This window comes from Bombyx mandarina, chromosome A1, assembly GCF_030267445.1.
Source record: "Bombyx mandarina strain Sakado chromosome A1, ASM3026744v2".
Taxonomy (NCBI): domain Eukaryota; kingdom Metazoa; phylum Arthropoda; class Insecta; order Lepidoptera; family Bombycidae; genus Bombyx; species Bombyx mandarina.
The window spans coordinates 2,475,024-2,499,253 of record NC_143234.1 but is presented as its reverse complement, the minus strand read 5'-3'; the positions used below and the strand labels follow the sequence as shown (position 1 = coordinate 2,499,253).

Sequence of the window (24,230 nt, the reverse complement as noted above, 5' to 3'; positions counted from 1 at the left end):
GATTCGAAGGGTGGGTGTAACTATACTAAGACCTTAGAACTTATATCTCAAGGTGGGTGGCGCATTTACGTTGTAGATGTCTATGTCCAGTAACCACTTAACACCGGGTGGGCTGTGAGCACGTTCACCCATCAAAGAAAGAAAAATAAAAAAGAGCAGAGTTCATCCACACTACCTGGAATCACTGCGTTCATCTACAGTGCGTTTCCAAATATCATTTCTGTCACATACTATTCAGCTTTGGAATGAGCTCCCTCCCCTCCAGAGCGCTATGACATGTCCTTCTTCAAACGTGGCTTGTGGAAAGTACTCAGGAGTGGACAGAGGTTGGTCTGTGCTATTGATACACCATCAGGCAGACTGTATGCTTGTCATCAGCTAATAAAGGCGTAAAAAAAAAACCTATTTTTTTTTATACTTGAGACATGTCTTTGTTAAACTGAAGAAGACTTTTTGGATAGTATTAGGGGTTAAAGTATGAAATTTCCGATTTGTCCTAAAAAATTGAAATTCGTTTTTTTTTTTTCATTAACATATTTATTCAATCAAAATATCTACCATTATTATCTATATATCGTAAAGAATCCATTTTTCATCACATGTCACAATTCGATTCAATACTCCTTCATTTCTGTATCGATTCAATAAGGCAACTCAAGTTTCAACACGCGTTTCTTTCTGCAGATCAGTTAAATCATGTTTTTATTTTTTATTGCCTAGATGTGTGGACGAGCTCACAGCCCATCTGGTGTTAAGTGGTTACTGGAACCCATAGACATCTACAACGTAAATGCGCCACACACCTTGAGATATAAGTTCTAAGACCTCAGTATAGTTACAAAGGCTGCCCCACCCTTCAAACCGAAACGCATTACTGCTTCACGGCAGAAATAGGCGGGGCGGTGGTACCTACCCGTGCGGACTCACAAGAGGTCCTACCACCAGTAATTACGCAAATTATAATTTTGCGGGTTTCATTTTCTATGTCAATTCGAAGTACCTATTACAATGAAACGGCAATTTCATACTTTAACCCCTATTATAATAATATTGGCTATGCTACGAACTGCCAACGTATAATTTAAAAATGAATATAAATCGTTCTAGAACGCCCTGGCAACATTATAGTCAAACATAATCTACTGTGGATCCGTGGTCTAGGTGTTTGAGTCAATCGCTAGATTTTATCTTCAGCTCCTTGGCACCCACTGCTGGGCATAGACCACAACTTTTTCATGCCATTCATGTTTTAAAAAAAAATTCCAACAGTTTGATCGGGATTTTTTTCTCTTGTCGATCTTACAGGTAGCCTATGATAGAGCCTGTTGGTGTGTTGGATTCACCCACAGTACACACAGCTGAAACTGTAATAATTTCCAAATCAGAATCAGTATTTGAAAGAAAAAAACATTCTTATTAAATTAATCTTCATAATCTAATTACCGTTTTTTTTTCTGTGCTACAAAAGAATGAATGTACAGACATACGTGCGTCCCTCTCTAACGTGGAACGTATGTGATGAAAACGAGCCGATAGTTGGGTACCTCCTTTTTGCGCGTAGTCTGCGCGCTTGGGCGGCACATTTCTGTTCAGACAGCGACGTGCAAGGAGTCTCCTTAGTTATTTTTTTTATTTATTTTTTTAAATTATTATTTAGTTAATACACAACTACCCGTAAGTTCTTTAGGGTCATATATTTTTTAGTACAGATACTCGTATTTTAACAACAGTGACAGAGAGGTATATTTTTAAATCATGCACGATTGGTGGATTACTTGGCTTAAAAATTATTTAATATTGCATTGTGAGAATCAGCCAGTGAAAGCACATATAAAATCAATAAAAATTTCGACTGTCGATACGTAGTTGAAATAACTTTTTTGGAGTTGTTTTCTTCAGACAAGAGCAAGCCTTGAATTAGCTTTGAGGCTTGTGCATCTTAAATCTTAAATTCATTACGACAGAATACAGTTTATAAATTTGAAGTATAGTCTATAGTTTATTTATCGAATAATTGAACACTTTGATGATTAAAATGACATTGCTCAGGGCTTGGCTTCATTTCATTCACTCGTGCTCAATTATTCCGGACAAGAAATGACTTCTTGTAAGTACTGTCGTAATATGCTCATCTTATCTATTCTTCTTATATTATAACTATTTATACAATTTATAATCTTATATTATATAATATCATCGCCTTTTAAGTCTGTTACGCTGACTACTGCGAATTATGGGTTCCATCCCCCTTTTAACTTTGAAATACACTTATTCGGTGAAATAATTCATGCACGCCTAATCATACAATGAAAATTAAATGAACTAGTCGTGTATATACATCGTATATGAGTTAATAGACAAAGATATAAATGTTATGAAAAAATATTAAAACATTTATTTTATTGTCATATCGACTCCATGCATGTCTTTGCCTTACGCAGATGACGGGCGGCATCGCGCGGTCAGTTTTTGCCCATCATCCAAACTGGACGTTCCAAGTTCAAATTCGAAAATTGGAATCCAAGGGTGTACGATATTTGAAATTTTAAATTTCACCATCAAAGAATGACCGTTGGTATGTATTCGATTGAAATTGTTTTTTTTTGAAACTTTAATTTTATTCTATTTTCTTTTCTTTGTTTTTCTTTCAACCGAATTCGTTAATTTCAGATAATAACTTTTTATCTTATTATCTTATTAACAGCAATGATATTTTCTAATTTTTATTCTTTCATTTTGTTTTAATTTCAATGCGAGACAAAATTGTCATGAATAAAATTTAATTGTCTAACTTTTTTTTTAAATATCAAAACTCAAATTGTTTGTCTCCATTTGAACTTTAAATGTATTGCTATCAAAAATAGTCAATATACATACAGTTTATTCAAAACATTTTTCTTTGATTGCAAAAAAAAAAAACTCCTCCATTGGACATTGCGTAACTATCCCATAACCTACCACAAGCGACGCGAATTAAAATCGAACACACCACGTCTCGTAGTTAGTTATAGAAAAAAAAAAAAAAGCTCCAACAGAGACAGCGCTCCGCTGAGCAAAAACTGGCTGGACGGCATGAAATATTGGTAGAGCGAGCCTTCTGCTGTCCTGAAGGCTGCTTTGCAAACTAAGGCCCCACCCACACTAGAACGCCCACAAGCAACGCTACCATCTCGCTCTTACACAACCGAACCTATACTTCCGTCTCTTCCTAGCAAACGACGCCCATAGACTCGCGGCCACAGGTTTTTAGTACAGGCAAAGGCATCGCCGCGGACGGCTCTGGCTCGGTGGAGCGCAGATAAAAAAAAGGAATCGAAAAAAAAAAATGTTGAGTTTTTCACGATGTTTTTTGTCTATGGCTGTGTGATAAGTGAATAGTGTCAGTGGGTTGTTTTGACTGGTTTTTTTTTTTGGATTCGTGATCTTGCAATGGTTTTCGGTTTGAAAAGGTACGTACTTACGTGTCCGGGATAGTTTTTTATATAAATCGTGATATTAAATTTTAGATCTAGGTACATATAAAGTTGACTAATAATCTGGTATTTCACATATAAACGATATGAATGAGCTTACGTTTTGGTCATAAGATATGGAGGGTTTTGTGCGTATTATATATACTACGCAAAAGAACATAGAACCTAACAAGTAATGTTGAACTATAAAGATAAATAAAAAAAATAGCATTTACGTACTAAAGTAGTCGTTATTGTTTAAAAAAAAGTTATTTTCGAAATCGTGGCCTAATTGATAAGATGCCCATTTCATTCGGGTCTGGGGAAGCGACTATACCGGTGTTCGAATCCCGCAGGCAGGTACTAATTTTTCTAATGAAATACGTACTTAACAAATATTTACGATTGACTTCCACAGTGAAGGAATAAAATCTAATAAATTTGCTTAATTAGATATTAGTGGTACTGCATTGTAAGCCAATTCGGGTTCTTATCACCAATCCGCTTATTGCTTTTACGAAACAGTTTTTTTTTATTGCTTAGATGGCTGGGCGAGCTCACAGCCCACCTGGTGTTAAGTGGTTACTGGAGCCCATAGACATCCACAACGTAAATGCGCCACCCACCTTGAGATATAAGTTCTAAGGTCCCAAGTATAGTTACAACGGCTGCCCCATCCTTCAAACCGAAACGCATTACTGTTACACGGAAGAAATAGGCGGGGTGGTGGTACCTACCCACGCAGTTAGTAGGTAATGCGTTTTGGTTTGAAGACAGCTGTTTTACTATTAAAACTGAGATTTAGAAATCATTTCTTAAGGTAGCGGAACTTACACTGTTGATGTCCACTTGACGAAAAAAAAACAGATTGGACTACAGTCTATTATTATTATTATTATTTTATTGCCTTTATAGGCAGACGAGCATACGGCCTACCTGATGGTGAGTGGTTACCGTCGCCCATGGACTTCAGCAATGCCAGGGGCAGAGCCAAGTCGCTGCCTAAAGCAATAATGCCTAAAATAATTAATGCAGTTTGAAAGCTGAGATTGCTGTCGTGCCGTTGGGACCCCAGCCTCATGTCTCAAGAACGACAGCATTGAGGTTGTGATGTCTACTTAGTAATTCCGGGTGCTAGCTAGCTCGACCTGTAGTGCACAGTGCAATTGGGTATTGAGAAATTCAATCATATAGTCAATGGTTTTTTTTCCTAACTGTTGATAGCCTTGAGAGGCTATTTCAGCTTCACCCTCACTTGTAGGTGAGCTCACGCGGCTCAAACCGGGAGTGTTGCTAATACTAGCCCTAGCATGAGCAGTGCTTCGCAGAATCTACCAGCGGATCGGAAACGCGACCCACTGAGAATATCCGGCGAGAAACTCAGTGGGCTGTGTCTATGGGTTAATTCACTCGTCGAGCCCTTCGTCGCACGCGACGGGTTCGGCGAGGACGGTGACCGGTGCTTGTGGTACCTAAAAGCACCGTTAGTGAATCAGGAGGATCCGTAATGACGTGTTTAGGGCGTCAATGATTGGTAAGGATGCATGTAAAAGCGAGTGATATTCGAATTCTGTTTCCAGCGAGCCACACCAGCTTTGGCAGCCAAAGTTGAGCGATCGCTCGTTGCTTATTTCAAAACTTTTAAATCATATAGCGAAGGGTGAATCAGTTTATTTTTCTGAAACTACGTTACGGTAATTAGGTACGTACCTATAAGATTTTTAATGGAAATCTTTATTAGCGAATCTTGATTCGTTCAAGATTATCAAACTTGAGATATAAACTTCAAATCTATAACGCACTGGCTTAGAGTTAATTATACAGTATGAAGTATCGTGAATTTTTTTTTATTTTTATTTCTTAGATGGGTGGACGAGCTCACAGCCTACCTGGTGTTAAGTGGTTACTGGAGTCCATAGATATCTACGACGTAAATGCGCCACCCACCTTGAGATATAAATTCTAAGGTCTCAAGTATAGTTACAACGGTTGCCTCACCCTTCAAACCGAAACGCATTACTGATTCACGGCAGAAATAGGTAGGGTGGTGGTACTTACGCGCGTGGACTCACAAGAGGTCCTACCACCAGTAAAAATAACTGCTAAATTTTAAAATGACGGCGTTCCATCCTTCTAAAGGGAAAGTTTAAATAAATCCTTTCTTAGAGTATGCTTAGAATATAAAGGTTGCGACAGCCATCGAGTCTGTAACGAAAGGTTGTCGATTCAGAGTTAATTAATCACTCAATAAGGTTAAATTTTTATTTTATTGCGTAGATGGGTGAAGGGCCTCTTACTGGTGGTAGGACCTCTTGTGAGTCCGCGCGGTTAGGGACCAGCGCCCTGTCTATTTCTGCCGTGAAGCAGTAATGCGTTTCGGTTTGAATGGTGGGGCAGCCGTTGTAACTATACTGAGATCTTAGAACTTATATCTCAAGGTGGGTGGCGCGCTTACGTCGTAGATGTCTATGGGCTCCAGTAACCACTTAGCACCAGGTGGGCTGTGAGATAGTCCACCCATCTAAGCAACAAATAAAAAAAAGGAGCTGACGGCCCGCCTGGCGTTAAGTGGTTACCGGAGCCCATAGAAATCAACATCGCAGTCTGAGATTTTTAGTACAATGCCTGATCTTCACGGTATAAATAGGCAGGACAAGCTTTCGGGCTTTTCGGTAGGCAGCGGCTTGGCTATGCCCCTGGCATTGCTGACGTCCATGAGCCACGGTAAACACTCACCATCAGGTGGGCCGTATGCTCGTCGGTCTATAAGGGCAAAAAAATAAACAAAAAACAAGAACCCACCAATAATCACACGATGGTATTCTAATCTGTACTAGGTAGGTATCCCTTCAACGTGGAAGTCATTCGTGAATATTAGCTAAGTAGGTATATATATCATTAGAAAAAACCCAAAACACGTCACCTCGGATCCTCCCGATCCACTAACGGTGCTTTTAGGTACCCCAAGCACCGGTCGTTGTTGTCGTCGAACCCGTCGCTTGCGACGAAGGGCTCGACGAGTAAATTAACCCACATATAGTCCACTGAATTTCTCGCCAGATCTTCTCAGTGGGTCGCGTTTCCGATCCGGTGGTAGATTCTGCGAAGCACTGCTCTTGCTAGGGTTCGTGTTAGCAACGTCGTCAGGTCTGAGTTATTTTTAGTGACAGGTGAGCTCCCGAAATTTGGGGGTTCTGCAAGCGTCGTGACCACGTGTAGACCGGTGAATTTAATATGTTAAGAACTGATAAGTCTGTCTTCAAATATATTTTTTTTATTTACTTAGTACTGGCATAAAAAAAAAACGTATTCAATTGAAGTTCAAATAATTGACGAAGTTTTATGGTTACGATATTTATTTCAGTTTTTAAAATTTAAATGGCTCTCTCTCTCTCTCTTTTGAAATTGAAAAAATATCACTTAAACCAAATAGCATTTTAACCCTCGGTATGTGGTTTAAAAACACTAAAAGGGTACGCATAAATACTACTCGAATTAAAAATTTCATATTTTTTCTTTAACCTATTGATACAGGTCATTAAATGGACCAGATATTAAAGGCAACGTTATAAAATTATTTTATTGTCATCGTTGCTTGATGCATGTGCAAATATCTATGTATTAGGTAATACGTTAAGCTAAAACTTTGTACCCCTTTTTACGAAAATTGCGCGGACGGAGGAGTATGAAATTTCCCACACTTATAGAGAATATAGAGAAGGAGTGCAGAATTCTAATTTTTTTTTTTAATTATCCATAAAAGATACATTAAATCAATAAAAGAACATTACACACACTACCATGTATTTGACACACACACGCATGCATACTATTTGCTTATTGTCAAACCTTTCTTATTGCTTTATCCATAGATTATACACTTAATATATTCGAGGCTTTATCTATGGTCAAATTGAGAATAGATTAAATATGGTTTGTCTTTATTAATATTGGTCTAAAGTGTAGGTAGTCTTGGCGAAATCTATGATTATAGAAATATAATAGTCTTTGACAATAGAATCATAATAATGTACAAACTTAAAGTTTTAATAATTATAGTCGAATTTCGACTACCGGGCGATCACTAGTTGAAGTTAATAGGATAACTTATCGTTCAAAGATTCCATTACATACAAACACACATACATAAAAGCGTGTTAAAAATATTATTTACTCGTAAATAGAGACAGCCTATTATTTAAGTTAAATAACTCCAAGTTCAATGGATACACAAAAAAATCTAATTAAACGCCCGTTCTGAGATTTATAATAATTATTGTACAATTAAAATTTGAACAATGGAGTTCACGGATAATCTGGACGATTCATTTTAAACGAAACGGCTTTTAGCTGCCGCTTGTGACGTTTGGTTTAAGGCATAAACTTTCTACACGCTATAGACCAGGGTAGAAGCCTTTAAAAATAATAAAAAGTGAAAAAAATAACTTATATACCTGAGTGACCTAGCCCATCAATAGGTATCTGAAATATATGAAATATAGATGATAATCGACCAAAAGTTAGTACTATTATTTTTTTTGGTTTTAAAAATTATCGACACTGGTCCACTAAGACCATAGTTTTGACAGACAAAAATATTTGTTATTTAATGAATATGTATCGAAAGGAATTAACTAGTGCGAGTCGCATCTGGGTATTGGATTAAGCGTGCACTATATAATACGTTTTCGTTAAAAATAAAGAGCTTAATAAGGTTCGTCGATTACTACGTTCAATGTCAACTAATTGTAACTGTTGTGTTGTGTTGTGTATGTGTTGTGTTAATAATTATAACAAAACACGGCTGTACATTTTTTTTAATATTTAAAACGCACCCGTTAATTTTGAGCACATTAAAAAACATATAAGTACGCTAAAAGACATAATTACGAATACTACATTACAGATTCATCTCGAGTTATTATCACTAGATAATGGCCGGTTTTTTTTTTATAAATTGTATTTTTTAGAAATTATATTTAAATACAATTAACATATTGATAAAATGTTTAAATATGAATAATATTTTTCGATCTTACCGACAGATTAATAATAAAATATGAACTGGTTGCTTAAAGAAAAAATCAAAATTATCGATAAAGTTGATTATTGAAAACACGAATTAAAACAACGTTTTCTGAAAATAAATCGTAGCTAGATCGATTTATCGCCTCCGGAATCCCCTGTATACTAAATTTTATGAAAATCGTTGGAGCCTTTTCTGAGATTCAGATTATATATATATATACATATATTTATATACAAGAATTGCTCGTTTAAAGATATAAGATATATCGGACATCTTGAATACAGTTACAGTTTTCGTGGTCACTTCAAATTAGTTTAAATTAGGTAGAGGATAAAACAACAATAAAAAATTTCTAGAGAAAAACTGACTTTAATAGGTCTCTACAGACTAGGTGGTGTGATGACCTCCGAAGGGTAGACGGCAAGACGTCGATGAGGATTAGGAGAGGCCTATGTCCAGCAGTGGGCGACTGTGGGCTGATGATGATGATGATGAATAGGACTCTGAGTACCTTGTAGGTACAAAAAGTTGAGTCCGCGATTACATGAATGTAGCGATCAATTTGCCGTTAGCGAATAGAGTAAAACCTTTTTATTCGTGGGCTGTATGTTCCGTAAATATGCCGAGGAAACAGAAACCGTGGATATGCAAAAGCGCGTTTACAAAGCATATTCGGTTGCATACCTACATATTGGAATCCTTTTTATCAATGTGTATGTACCGATGTAAAGATTGTATTCGCGAATAAAAAAAGTTTAGCCACGAATAAGGGAATTGAGAGCTTTTTTTTAATCAGCAAATAGTAAAACCGCGAATGAAGGAAGCGCGAATAAGGAGCTTTTAATGTACTCCGCCAAACTGACAAAACCGCTTTGAGCTTTAAACTTGGACCATCATAATTGAGACTCATAATTGATCCGTTAACAAAATGTTCGTTTTATTTCACGATTCACTTGTTCGATTATTATTTGACGAGTTAATTAATTTCGTGTTGGAAACAACTGCATTATTGGATAAGGTTGCTTATTAATATTAATTCAATTAAAATTTTGAAATTCGTTATGAAGTGAATTGTCGCAATTGGAATTTTATGTTAGGAATTATTGATGTTATCAATATTGTATTTACGAGCATAGCAATTAAATTGTATTCAAACAATTTTTACGGCTTAATGTTACGTTTTAATTTTTTTAATTACATTATTATGGATTTTTCGAATACTTTTATAAAAATAAATAGTAAATATATATAAATATTTACTAACAATCACGCCACGTTAACTGGTCCCGTGCAAAGTTCGTAAATAGCTTGTGTTACAGGTACCAGATAACGGAAATAAATGTAAGATTTTTATTATACACATACATATATTTAATATACATCCATAGCCCTGGAAAAGACATTTTATATTTATCATACAAATATCTTTCCTTGGCGGGATTTGAACCCGCGACCCCCTTGTGTAGTGACCATGTCACTTACCACTACACCAGACGGCCGTTAAATTTTTATAGCTTTATAGTTTTGGTGGTCACGGATGACTAAAGTGTTATTCATCATATTATGCTATACCGCCCGCCACCGGAGCAGAGTTCATCCATACAACCTGGAGCCACTGCGTTCATCCACAGTGCGTCTCCAAAGATATTTTTTGCCACGCACCATCCGGCTTTGGAATGAGCTCCCCTCCACGGTGTTTCGCGAGCGCTATGACATGTCCTTCTTCAAACGAGGCTTATGGATATTACTTAACGCTACGCAACGGCTTGGCTCTGCCCCTAGCATTGCTGAAGTCCATGGGCGATGGTAACAACTCACCATCAGGTGGGCCGTATGTTCGTCTGTCTATTAGGGCAATAAAAAAATAAAAAAAGCCTAAGAGGCTATTTCAGCTATGCGCGTACGGGTAGGTGAGCTCACGGGCTTAACGTGAGAGATTTTGGTAACACTTTGGTAACACTTTCTCCACTATTTAATGGATGTTATTATACATATAAAGATGGATCGACGAAATAATAGCAGCAACTGGAAAAGAATGGAGAAACAAAGCCAAGGATAGGGAAGAGTGGAGCAAGCTGGAGGAGGCCTAGACCCGAGTGGGGTTCCAAACACAAGTTTATATTTAATTTTGTAATTTTTATTTGATAAGGTGTTTTTCTTCTTTTTCTTTCTTTGTTTTTGGAAATAAAATTGACTTATTATTATTATTATTATTATACATATAAACCTTCCTCTTCAATCGCTCTATCTATTAAAACAACCGCATCAAAATCCGTTGCGTAGTTTTAAAGATTTAAGCGTACATAGGGACAGACAGATACAGGGACAGAGAAAGCGACTTTGTTTTATACTATGTATTGATAATGATCTGTTGAATATATTTCAAATATTCCATTCAACTGATACTTACTTCGAACCAATCATTATTATTATTATTATTATTATTATTATTATTTAGTCCGCAAGTGAACCATGGTGCAATGGTTCAAGTACCGATATTAGAATTATATTTGTCTATAGTGTAGTCTCGGCGAAATCTGTGAATAAATAAGTATAAGTCTTTGAGAATACAACGATAATAATGTTCAAATTTATAATTTAAATTAATTATAGTCTCGTATTTCGACTACTGCGGGACCATTAGTATCTATAAGAGACCGCAAAATTATAGGAGACAATGAACTGATTACCGCTTCCCGTAATCACAATACGATTACCGCATTTCGTGCTATCGCTTCGATACCATTGTGGGAGTATGCTGTGTGATCAATGACGTCATCATCGGAGGGCGGGTCCGGTGGGCGTGCCGAATGGGCGTGGCTTAGCGGTCAATGAACCGCACTTACACGTATAGTTCACATGTTTATTGTCGATTTGCAATTCAATGGTCGTACGCCGTTGATAAGGCGCTAAGGTATAGCCGGTTCGAGTCCCTGGTTGAATTAATTAATGTACCATCGATGGATAATTTAGATTCATGGTTACTTGACTGGTTTTTTTTAATGCCTAAACAAGTAGGTACATTGTTGCAGCGCAATGTAACGCGATTTTGGGAATCGTGTCTCAGGGTGGAACCGGCAATGGAACGCGAGCTTACAAAAATAACTTTTATTTGTGGTAGGACCTCTTGTGAGTCCGCACGGGTAACCACCACCCTGCCTATTTCTGCCATGAAGCAGTAATACGTTTCAGTTTGAAGGGTGGGGTAGCCGTTGTAACTATACTGAGACCTTAGAACTCATATCTCAAGGTGGGTGGCGCATTTACGTTGTAGATGTCTATGGACTCCAGTAACCACTTAGCACCTTGTGGGCTGTGAGCTTGTCCAACTATCAAACAAACAAAAATAAAAATTGGATACTTTTAATTGAACTTCAATTAAGTTGACTCCATTCAAATACCTAAAAAAGTTTTATTGTCGTGATATTTTTTCTAATTTTTAAACTTTAAATGGCTCTCCTGTAAAGTTGCAAAAATGTCGCTTAAGCCAAATATCCTTTCACCTTTCGATATTATAACATACATAAAGTTGCATAATAGTTTATATCAGCATAGGTAGGAAACATAGGTGTTACTATACTCGAGACCTTAGAACTTTTATCTCAAGGTGGGTGGCGCATTTACGTTGTAGATGTCTATGGGCTCCAGTAGCCACTTAACACCAGGTGGATTGTGAGCTCGTCCACCCGTCTAAGCAATAAAAAAAAAGAAAAAAGAAAAGTATAATGAAATATTATCTTAACATGTTCAAAATAAAAGCCTTAAATAAGCAATTATTTTTTGTTACAAGAAAATAAAAGGTATTTTTTTTTGTTTGTTTCAGATGCATACGTGGCTGCAAAATTGTTTGACAATACATAATATAGTTTAACTAAACCTCCGAGCGCAATGAAGTTTATTGTTGATTTAAAATCGAAATAAAAATATTGGTGCCCTGCTCTCGTCAATGTCAAATAAAAATATCTCGATCATGCTTGTTCAAAGTACGGTTGATGTTTGTATTTAAAATACTTTAAATTTTGGTGTAATCAAAAGAAAAATTAAAAATAAAATGACTTACTATAAAAAAATAATTAAGTAATAGTTTTTAAAACAATATTATAGTGAAGAACATTAGATAAATGCTCAAATAAATGAACAAAAATCAATGTGACAGTGAAGATTTGTAACTTTAAATTTCTAATAAATACCCAATGTTCTATTTCATGACTTGGTTCTCGTTTGATTAGCCATTTTCCACCTGAACATTCCAGAATTAAATTTGAAAATGGATTTATGAGTGTTCGCGATACGAACTGCAGCATGTACACCACGTGGTACAGCCGTGGTGAAAGTGGGATGCATCACCACCAAATGGGGATGTACCACCACGGACCCCCCATGATCAAGACCGAAGCGGGGGTGAACAGTGACTGCATGATGGCAGTCGATTACGCCCCACCGATCAAGGTAAACCTTTTTCCAATTAACCTATGCGCCTATTTTTTTTTCCTACCTAAGATGATACCCTTGAGAGGCTATTTCAGCGTAACCTTAACTAGTAGGTGAGCTCACGGGGCTCAAACTGGAGTGTCGCTAACACTGACCCTAGGAAGAGCATTGCTTCGCAGAATCTACCACCGGATCGGAAACGCGACCCACTGAGAAGATCCGGCGCGAAACTCAGTGGGCTGTGTCTGTGGGTTAATTCGCTCGTCGAGCCCTTCGTCGCAAGCGACGGGTTCAACGAGCACGGTGACTGGTGTTTGTGGTACCTAAAAGCACCGTTAATGGATCGGGAGGATCCGTAATGACGTGCTTTGGGCGACGTCGACTGTTTACCATTCGGTCTACAGGATCGGGTATGTAGGGCGCCTGGGATGAATTGGGTTAGGTATATAGTTTTTACTTTTCCGATTAAAAATATGCAAGTATCATTATTTTAAGGGGACACAAAAATGTCAAATAACAGTCAATAAGGAAATGGCACATTGACGTTTATGCGCTGACAGGAAATGGAGTGCAAAACTGCAAATCTAAAATTACTAACCACTTAATATCAAATGATCTGTATGTTTATTAGGCCATCTATAACAAAAAATTGGCCCCTATCTTAATGGACCACAAAAGATTTATCCCGGCTGGTAAGCTGTAAACAAAATACTGGACTACATTGGAGTATAATAGAAGAATTACAAAGATCCACTTATCATCAAGCGGCTAAACTACTCAGTAGTCAAACGCTCATGACAATTCAGGGCAGTCGTTTAAAGCTCTCAATTTTTTTCTCCTCAACAATTTATCATCAAACGTGAAAATCTATTAGTGACATGAAACGAGCTTTCGAACGAGCTTCTGAAGTTGCGTAATCAACCGTTAAGCTTTGCTAATTAATTACAAACGATTAATTGAAAGCTTCAATTAAATTTAAACTATTGTTACCAGTGATTACGTGTTTTATTTAGGGCCGATTTGAATTTTTATAATTTCAAGAGATAGCAGGTGAAAATTTCGGTCTTGTTTTTACCGTACTAATAGAATTTTTACTTTCTGGACGCTTTTATATCTAAGTTCGATCTAAGTGTATTTTTTTTATTGATAGGTGGACGAGCTCACAGCCCACCTGGTGTAAGTGGTTACCGGAGCTCATAGACATCTACAACGCAAATGCGCCACCCACCTTGAGATATAAGTTCTAAGGTCTCAAGTATAGTTACAACGGCTGCCCCACCCTTCAAACCGAAACGCATTACTGCTTCACGGCAGTAATAGGCAGGGTGTGGTACCTGCCGACTCACAAGATTTCTTGCCATCAGTAAAATGGAAGAAAATATCTGAAAGTGACATCTCGAGGACTTTTAATAGACATTTATTTCTTTTAATTTAGTTTACCTGCGGACTCACAAGACGTCCCACCACCAGTAATACGCAATTTATAATTTTGCGGGTTTGATTTTTATTACACGATGTTAATCACTTCATCGTGGAAGCTCTTCGTAAACTTGTGTCCAGTACGTTTTTCGTTAGAAAAGATTAATATTAGGTAGTTTAAAACTTATAACACACACTTAAATAGCAAATGAAAGAAACAATTAATTTCATATTTTCTTATTCTGTTCTTATACTGGTCAAAATATTAGCCTTAGTCTTAGTCATCGGTTTTTGAGGCATATGGCAAATATTCAAATTTATCGAACGTCTTCAAGTCCTAGAAAATAACATTTAAAAAAATTCTGTTACCTTCGAAGCTAATAAAAGCGTTTCAAAATCGGTAACCGTCTGCGGGATTCGGACACCGGCACATTCGGACTTTTTGGCGGGAACGCGAGAAGTGAAGTTGTGTGATTTGTTTTATTTTGTCTATTTAGTGTTTCTTCAGGTTTAAGTGTGTAATAACGATGGTTTATTAACTGTTTAATATCTGCGAAGGTGCACAAATGTGAGAAAATGAAACAAAGCCGCTGGACGTAACTTCTCGGGATCCTCCAAAAATTCCACTGAAAAAATCTCAGTAAATTACCACAATTTTACTGAGATTATATTTTATCCCATATCAGCTCATTTCATTTAATTTCATCCCAGTTGATTAATATCTCAAATTAATCATCTTCACTTCATTTCACTTCAGATTATTATTTTTCATAAAAATAAGAATATAAACTATAATAAGACATGACTTAAAGGTCTTATTTACCAGGTCATTAAATCCCTAAAAAAAAAATAAAAAAAACCGGCACCTTCGCATTGCTCAATACGAGAGTGCACCGGGCGTCTTATCCTTTAGGCCACGACGGTTGCATGGTTCATTGCCTCGTAGCGTGATCGCCCTCCCTGTACGAAAAGCCATAGCGACTCCGAAGCCTCCTCGTTCATTCACTGGACCAGTTCATTCATCAGCATCCACCGGAACAGGTGTCCAAAGTCAACAGTTAACTAGTTGATTACCCACGTATTCGAAACGTGACGAGTTTTTGTCAGACCGCAGACTCCGCCGCATGGACCCAATAGGAAGTCAATCAAAAATAAAGAAGAGGCTGTGAATAAATTTCGTTAAGTTAGAAACGGTTGTTTGCTTGTGGTTCCGTATGCTGATTTTGAAATAGAATTTCTTTGGAATAAGCTTACATCTCAAGGTGGATGGCGCATTTACGTTGTAAATGTCTATGGGCTCCAGTAACCACTTAATACTAGGTGGGCTGTGAGCTCGTCCACCCATCTAAGCAATAAAAATAAAAAAACAAATTTCGACCAAGGTTATGGGACGCGATTTCTTTCGACAATGCAACGAGTAACAATTGTTCATTTTTAAGTACATACCTTTTTGGCTTTGCGAAGCAAAAGTTCAGTCTTGTTTGGAAAAGGGCTCTTTCACCTCTGGGCTGAGACCGAATGATATTATTAAAAAAAAAAACTAAAGGAGACTCTGGAACATTCTTCCAAAGGGACTTAATAAATAAAAATCAAGTTATATTGTTTCTCTTTAGTAAACCAACCGGCGAATTTGCTGATTCAATGAATAACGCGTATTGAAGAGTTTGCTTAAATTACCTTTTGAGGTTTTGAGGGCAGGAGCCAAAAAATATTTAATTGCAACTACGGGAGGTTTTCTATAGGAAATCGTTAAACTAAATTGAACAATGATATCACAGTTCATTTTAACAGTCTGCTCTGTCCAACCTGAAATGGAAAAGGTTATAACTACTTAATTTCCGAGATAATTTGATATCTTGTATCATATCGCTTGTATTTGCAGCGGTAGTTAATAAAGAACATAAGATATTCGATGGATTCCTGAACCTTACCGACGACATTTTCAAGATAATCTTGAAAAAGGAAGAATAAAAATTTGACCGACGGTCTACTGAGAAACCTCACCCACTCGATGGAAGATCTTACTTTTGTCTGTGACCCTCATATTTATGATTGGAACAAAGTCCATACAAGTTTCCGTGTTTGTTTAAAGCTGCTTTCAGATTACGTTATACTATAGTACCATATATATTATATGCAGCGTATACTTAGCCAATAATATATGTAGGATTGGTAAGAACGGAACGTATGACAGAGTGTGAAACGGAGCGTTAAGATGTGAGTGAGAGAAAACGGAAAGAAAGGGAGAAGAGAATGACAGACAGAATGACAGAGAATTGGAAGATGGCGAAGACGGTTGAAAAATGAGCAAGACGTAATAAAAGTGTTCATTATTAATTACCTGATTATTATTATAATAGAAGATTTTGGAACAGAGGAAATTTTATTTTATGCGCTGCGGTCCCTGTTGTACATTTTTATAGTACAGTACAATGTGAACGTGTCCATAACGTATGGTGTGTGATATTGTTGTGCTATGAGCTATATACTTACTATATGCGATTATATTATAGCGTAGTCTGAAAGCAGCTGAAATCTAACGCTTTTTGTTTCGCTAATAGAGTCAATTCAATTTCGTATTCGACTAAGCGAGTCATCTGTTTGATGTTCACGAATAGAGGTCACGAATCGCTTGGTATAATGTCATTAGTGGAGTACATAGATGAACACTATGATGAGGTCCATTTTTTTATTTTATTTTTATTGCTTACGTGCGTGGACGAGCTCACAGCCCACCTGGTGCTAAGTGGTTACTGGAGCCCATAGACACCTACAACGTAGACGCGCCACCCACCTTGAGATACAAGTTCTAAAGTCTCAGTATAGTTACAACGGCTGCCCCACCCTTCAAACCGAAACGCATTACTGCTTCACGGCAGAAATAGGCAGGGCGGTGGAACCTATCCGCGCGGACTCACAAGTGGTCCTACCACCAGTAATTACGCAAATTATAATTTTGCCATAGACGCCCTAGACGAAACGGTCCAAACAAAACCACTTCGCGGTACCCTGATCGCGCTTGATGCCAAGCCATAGACAATCGCAAGCAACCGTGCGTGACAGTTTTAAGATAACAACACAGGTTGTTTGCGTTTTTGTCGATGGTTTTTGTTGGTGCGGAGTCATGGACCTGAGCTGTAGGAGACCAGGGAAGTGACAGGAAGGCACGCGCGACCGTGTGACGTCATTGCTTCATAAACTTGCTCGCATTGAAGATTTTATTGAGTACTGGCATTTTTTTTATACTGATAGCTTTGAGAGGCTATTTCAGCTTCACCCTAACATGTAGGTGAGCTCACGGGGCTCAAACCGGAAGTGTTGCTAACACTGGCCCCAGCAAGAGCAGTGCTTCGCATAATCTACCACCGGTTGGGAAACGTGACCCACCGAGAAGATCCGGCGAGAAACTCAGTGGGCGTGCTGGCATAGTTGAAGTTCGGTACCAAAGATCGTTTGCTGTATTTATAATCCACGAACTGTGATTTCACGTAGTATCGTAGGTGTCCACGTTCGTATTTTGAAGAATTAATATTTTATTTTAATTTTTGTCAGACAAACAACAGTTGAAACTATTGAAAATTATAAGAGGCGCCAAAGTGGTTGATGAATGAACAAATTTGTTATTTTTATTTAATTCCGAGCATTTTCATATTTATCTAACTTTTAAACCTTCTCTGGACTTCGACAAATAATTCAAGACCAAAATTAGCCAAATCGGTCCAGCCGTTCTCGAGTTTTAGCGAGACTAACGAACAGCAATTCATTTATATATTATATAGACTATATATTATTATATAGATGAAAATTTCGGATTTATAACATTCACAAAGGACAGTCTATCGAGTCCATAAGTAATATTAAATAATAACAATAAAAACACGAGATTAAACCTTACCGTTGGCTTTAGTTATGCATAAGTCCCGCCAAAAGCCGAAAGAAATGCCATTACCGAGGTAATAAGCTTAATACTGTCGAAGCCATCTCTAAGTTCAGGACCTTCGACAATCCGAACTAGCTTCTATCAATAGTATAGTATCGTAGCAAATCATAGTAGCCGGTCGATAGATTCGATTTAATTTCATTTTATTATTGTGTTACTTTTCTTGAATTTGACGGAGTTTGAAGAAACAATCGGGTCTTGCGGTACGTTTGTGTGACGACGTCTCTGTGAGATCATTAATCAACCCTCCAATCGGGGGTTGGATGTGAAGGCTATGAACATTGTATGTGACAAAATATATACACGCCAATATTTAAGCATATTAAATTTATACAGCGTTTGATTTAGTTTTCACTTATATTTTGAGGTTTGAGTAATTTTGGCACGCAATAGAGATTTCGACTTTATGTATCAATGTAGAAGACGGAATCGTACAAGGCTAGCTTGTCTGCATGTTTGAAGGAAAGCAAATCTATACTTCTATACTAATAATATACCTATATTATAAAGCTGAAGAGTTTGTTTGTTTGGACGCGCTAATCTCAGGAACCATTGGGCCGATTTTAAAAATTATTTCAGTGTTAGATAGCCCATTTATTGAGGAAGGCTATAGGCTATATAACATCATGCTAAGACCAATACAAGCGGAGCACGAATAAAGAATGTTTCAAAATCAGGTTTTTTTCCCTTTTGAGAGCTTCCGCTGCGTGCGCTGCAGAGACGGTTAAAGTTTCGCAAAAATAATGTATGACAGAATTGTTCCCCTTTAAAAGATAAAAAAAAGTTCGCGACAGCATATGTCTATATGTTAAGGTTCGCTCACTATAACGTTTTTTATGCTAACCAAATTTGTTCTAAAATAAAGCATTACTTGTGAACTATTTCACGCGGACGAAGTCGCGGGCAAAAACTAGTATAATATATGCGTAGATTAGGTTATTAATGTTCTGAAGGGAAACAATCATTTCCCTGCACCCTGTATATGGTTCGTTGATTGAAAACATAAACACTTTATAGCTAAGCATTTAAAAAGACTAGAGGTCCCGCAGTAGTCGAAATTCGACTATAATTATTTGGAATTGTAAGTTTGTACACTATTATGATTGTATTTTATACTTCTATCATCACAAATTTCCCCAAGCTACACTATAAAAAATATTAACAAAGACAAACAATATTTAATCTATTCTCAATTTGACCACAGACGTCAAGAACAAAAGTTTGACAATAAATAGTATGCATGCGTGTGTGCGTCAAATACGTGGTATGTAGTGTGTGTAATGTTTTCTTTATTGATTTAATGTATCTTTTATACATTATTTTAACAAAATATTAGCATTGTGCACTTCTTCTCTATATTCTCTATAAGTGTGGGAAATTTCATACTCCTCCGTCCGCGCAATTTTCGTAAAAAGGGATACAAAGTTTTTGCTTTAAAGTTTACTGGTGGTAGGACCATTTGTGAGTCCGCGCGGGTAGGTACCACCGCCCCGCCTATTTCTGCCGTGAAGCAGTAATGCGTTTTGGTTTGAAGGGTGGGGCAGCCGTTGTAACTATACTGAGACCTTAGAACTTGTATCTCAAGGTGGGTGGCGCGTCTACGTTGTAGATGTCTATGGGCTCCAGTAACCACTTAACACCAGATGGGCTGTGAGCTCGTCCACCAATCTAAGCAATAAAAAAAAAAATTGCTTCACGTATTAATATATACTTAGTAGATACAAAGTTACGAAATAATTTACGGTCCACTAAACAATGTTGATATATACAGTGGTAAGTTTTAATTATTTTACGATTTACCCGATCAGTGGCTCGTGCCCCGGTGATTTTTTTAATTAATGTCCATAAATAATTGCCATTGACTATAATTTATTTAATTTGAAACAAGACAACCGATGAAAAATAATCATGACGGATTTATCTATGCAGATCGGAACAACGTGTAAATAGAATAAAATGGGCAGTGTTTATGAACTACGCCATCCGCTTAACATCAGATAGATCGTGAGATAATTCAACAATCTATGCTGCTGTTTATCTAAATTGTCAGATTTTTGTACAGATATTAAACAAAAATACAGTAAGCAAATAAAATAACGTTCTACTAATTTGATTTTTTGTCGTATTATTTTTCTACTTAAAAAAGGAAAGAATTGTTCTTCTTTTCTGACTATTGATCAAAAGGTCTATGCATCACTCATATTACCCCCTATCAGGCAGAAATCCTTACAAAATCTCATTTTAAGAACACGTCGTAACACTTTATAAACACCAAACAGAGAAGTGAATTTTTCTATTTTTTATAGGTTAGGTGGGTGGACGAGCTCATAGCCGACCTGATGTTAAGTGGTTACTAGAGTTCATAGACATCTACAACGTAAATGCGCCACCCACCTCGAGATGTAAGTTCTAAGGTCTCAGTATAGGTACAATGGCTACCCCACCCTTCGAACCGAAAGGCATTACTGCTTCACGGCGGAAATAGGCGGGGTGGTGGTACCTACCCATGCGGATTCACAAGAAGTCCTACCATCTTATTTACCTCAATATGCCTGAATACCAGTTCTGTAATCGAAGGTTTCCAGCGCAAAGACAGCTGGGTGCTCGTCACCCTTTATATCAATGAAAAGTTTCTCTGTTGTCTCATGCGACTGCAACAAAACAGTAATCCCACGTCATTACGGATCCTCCTGATTGATCCATTAACGGTGCTTTTAGGCACCACAAGCACTGATCGCCGTCCTCGACGAAGGGCTCAACGAGCGAATTAGTCCAAAGAAAAAGCCGACTGAGTTTCTCACCGGATCTCCTCAATGGGTCGCGTTTCAGATCCGGTGGTAGATTCTGCGAAGCAATGCTCTTCCTAGGGTCAGTGTTAGCAACACTCCGGTTTGAGCCCCGTGAACTCACTTACGTGTCAAGGCGAAGCTGAAATAGCCTCTCAAGGCTAATTTCAATCGTGAGCATAGGTAGGGAAAAAAACAGTTCGATTTTCGTACAATTAAATGTGCTCACCGGCGCTCAATCCTGGCTGCCTGTAGCGATGTATTATCAGTGCTAATGCTTGAGCAAAAGTTACGTTAAAGCCGTCTCATTTGTGACAGTTTATTGAACCTTTATCAGGCAACAGCTGAACAATATTAATAAAACATTATCGCTGCGATTAAAAAAAGCAATGGACATTGATATCGCGCCGTGGAACGCTATTCATTGCTTAATTCAACTTGTTAATTTAATTACCGAGCTAGTTAATTAAGTAAAAAAAATATAAAGCTATGATTTATTTTACGATCCAATTTGCAGTACTTACGTAGTTTGAGTATGGCATTACAAGCAGCTTACAGCAAAATTGATGTTAAGTACTTTTCATAGCCGACATACCTTCGAAACTCGAAGTCAAAAATTAGTATTTAATTTATAATCTTCGTAGATGACTTACGGCCCAATGGCGGGAGGTTATGAGGGGCATAGTCAAGCCACTGCAAATCGCTCAACCGAATTGTTTTATTTTACCTATCTGCCAGTAGCCAGTACCTAATGAGAAGACGTGAACGGTAGGCAGCGACTTGGCTCTCTCCCTGGCATTGCTGACGTCTATGAGTGACGGTAACTACTCACCGTAAGGTGGGCCTTCTGCTCGTCTGCCTACACGGGCAATAAAAAAAAGACGCGGCGAGAAATCCAGTAGATTGTGAGTGCGACTCCAGTAGAACGTCGAATTTTCGTTCGAAGAGTTCGACGAGAACCCTGATGGGTACTTGGGAATTCCTCAAAGCATTTGGCTTTGGAATGAGCTCCCTCCATGGTGTTTCCCGAGCGCTATGACTTGTCCTTCTTCAAACGAGGCTTGTGGAGTACTCAACAGTAGGCAGCGGCAAGGGCAATAAAAAAAAACAACAATAGTGGATCAGGAGGATCCGAAATGACATGTTTAAGAAGAAGAAGTGGCTGTCCATTGCCCCGTTGTCTGAGTTAGGTATCTACCTTGAACTGCATTCTAAAGGTAGCACATATTTCAAACCAGAACGCATAACTTATTTTGAAGAACAAATTAGCGGTTATTACGAGTTGTTAATTCTTTTTTTCCCTACCTATTCGCTGTTAGCGTAAGTAGTGCTTCGCAGAATCTACCACCGAATCGGAATCACGACCCACTCAGTGGGCTGTGTCTGTGGATCCGTATAAAAACTATGTATATAGATTATTGATTTAACAAATAGAAAATCCGTTTACAACGTTCCCACCGGTGACCGGGAGACGGAAATGTGTGTGATCCATCGAATCATTTCGGTTGCGCTGTCCTCGCGTTACGATGCCATTTGGGGAATTGGGGAATCGTAGTGAATCGTCTCGATGATGACCTGAATGGATACACTTTTCATTTGTCGCACACTCACATGCTTGCCATAACGATGGTAAAGGTAACGCGTAATAATGTAATAAGCTTAAGCAGAGTTCTAATAATATTAATATTCTGAGGAATTGTTCGAGATGATGTCGGCATCTCGTTACTACCATCGCACCGCCCGTCACCGGTGTAGAGTCCATCTATACTACTTGGAGCCACTGCGGTCATGCAAAGTGCGTTTCCAGAGGTCTTTTTGGCACGTACCATCCGGCTACGGAATGAGCTCCCCTCCACAGTGTTTCCCGAGCGCTATGACAGGTCCTTCTTCAAACGAGGCTCGTGGAGAGTATTAAGCGGTAGGCAGCGGCTTGGCTCTACCCCTGGCATTGCTGAAGTCTATGAGCGACAGTAACCACTCACCATCAGGTGGGCCATATGCTCGTCTGCTTACAAGGGCAATAAAAAATAATAATAATAATAATAGGCTACCAATAAGTTACTAGATAGGGTTAATTGATTCATCTAATTATTTTTTTATGCAGCACTATGAGATAGCTTTTTTTCCCCAACCTATTCGCTGGTAGTCTTAGAGGCTCTCCCAGCAAAGCTTTTTTTTTTCCTACCTAAGCTGAGAGCATTGATAGGCTCTTTCAGCGTAACCTTAATTAGTAGATGAACTCACGGGTCTCAAACCGGAGTGATGATAACACTGACCCTAGCAAGAGCAGTGCTTCGTAGAATCTACCACCGGATCGGAAACGCGACCCACTGAGAAGATCCGGCGAGAAACTCAGTGGGCTGTGTCTATGGGTTGGAGCAAAGCTAGCATTCGTCTGTAGCTACTACAACAGAAACCTTTAACTTTAAAAATTTATTTACTTATAATTTTCAATGATACATTTAAGCTTCTCACCAAAAGCTTACAAAGTAATTTTCATTCGGTATATCCGTCCCGTCAGCCACAGCTCCGTATTCTTAGGGCTCGCACACACGCGCGCGTCTCTAAAACAATTAATTTAAAAGACTAACCGTGTTCTTTCAGCCGCACGTCACGATCATTAATATATACCGAGCTTTAGGGTTGGCAAAGATACGATTATTTCAACAAGACTTGGATAGATTAGGAATAACGTTTTCGTTTGGTGTAAACAGGGAGAACTAATTGTAAGCGTGAAGAGATTCAACTAGAAATAAAGCTTCATTAGCTGATTAGGGGATAAATTTGTACTTTATTCCTATACAGATGCAGTCATCCTTAATGTCAGGCGATTGTCCAAGTTTTTAGGCAACACAACGGTGTTCTTTTTATTGCTTCATAGGGGAACGAGCTCACAGCCCACCCGGTTTGAAATGGTTGCCAGAGCCCATAGACATCTACAATGTAAATGCCGCCACCCACCTTGAGATATTAGCTTTAAAGTCTCGGTTTTTAAAATACAACAGCTACCCCTTCCCTTCGAACCACAACGCATTATTGCTTCACGGCAAAAATAGACAGGGTGGTGGTACTTGCCCGTGCGGACTCACAAGACGTCCTACCACCAGTAATAAAAAATAAATATCAAAGTGTTTTGTGACTAACTCTTTGTTAGCATAACCTAGTCTATATTT

The 24,230-nt window shown here is 38.0% G+C and overlaps 1 protein-coding gene across 2 annotated transcripts in view; it reads left to right on the top strand.

The window, feature by feature from the left end:
- Positions 1-3,228: 3,228 nt before the first annotated feature.
- LOC114239569 (zinc finger protein rotund) overlaps positions 3,229-24,230 on the top strand; it is a 225,790-nt gene continuing 204,788 nt past the window's right edge. For both annotated transcript variants that reach the window (XM_089739668.1, XM_089739667.1), the window contains exons 1-2: positions 3,229-3,449; positions 12,305-12,930. In XM_089739668.1, coding sequence (XP_089595794.1) covers positions 12,757-12,930 — 174 coding nt within the window. In that variant the 5' untranslated portion in view covers positions 3,229-3,449; positions 12,305-12,756. The remainder of the gene's footprint in view (positions 3,450-12,304; positions 12,931-24,230) is intronic.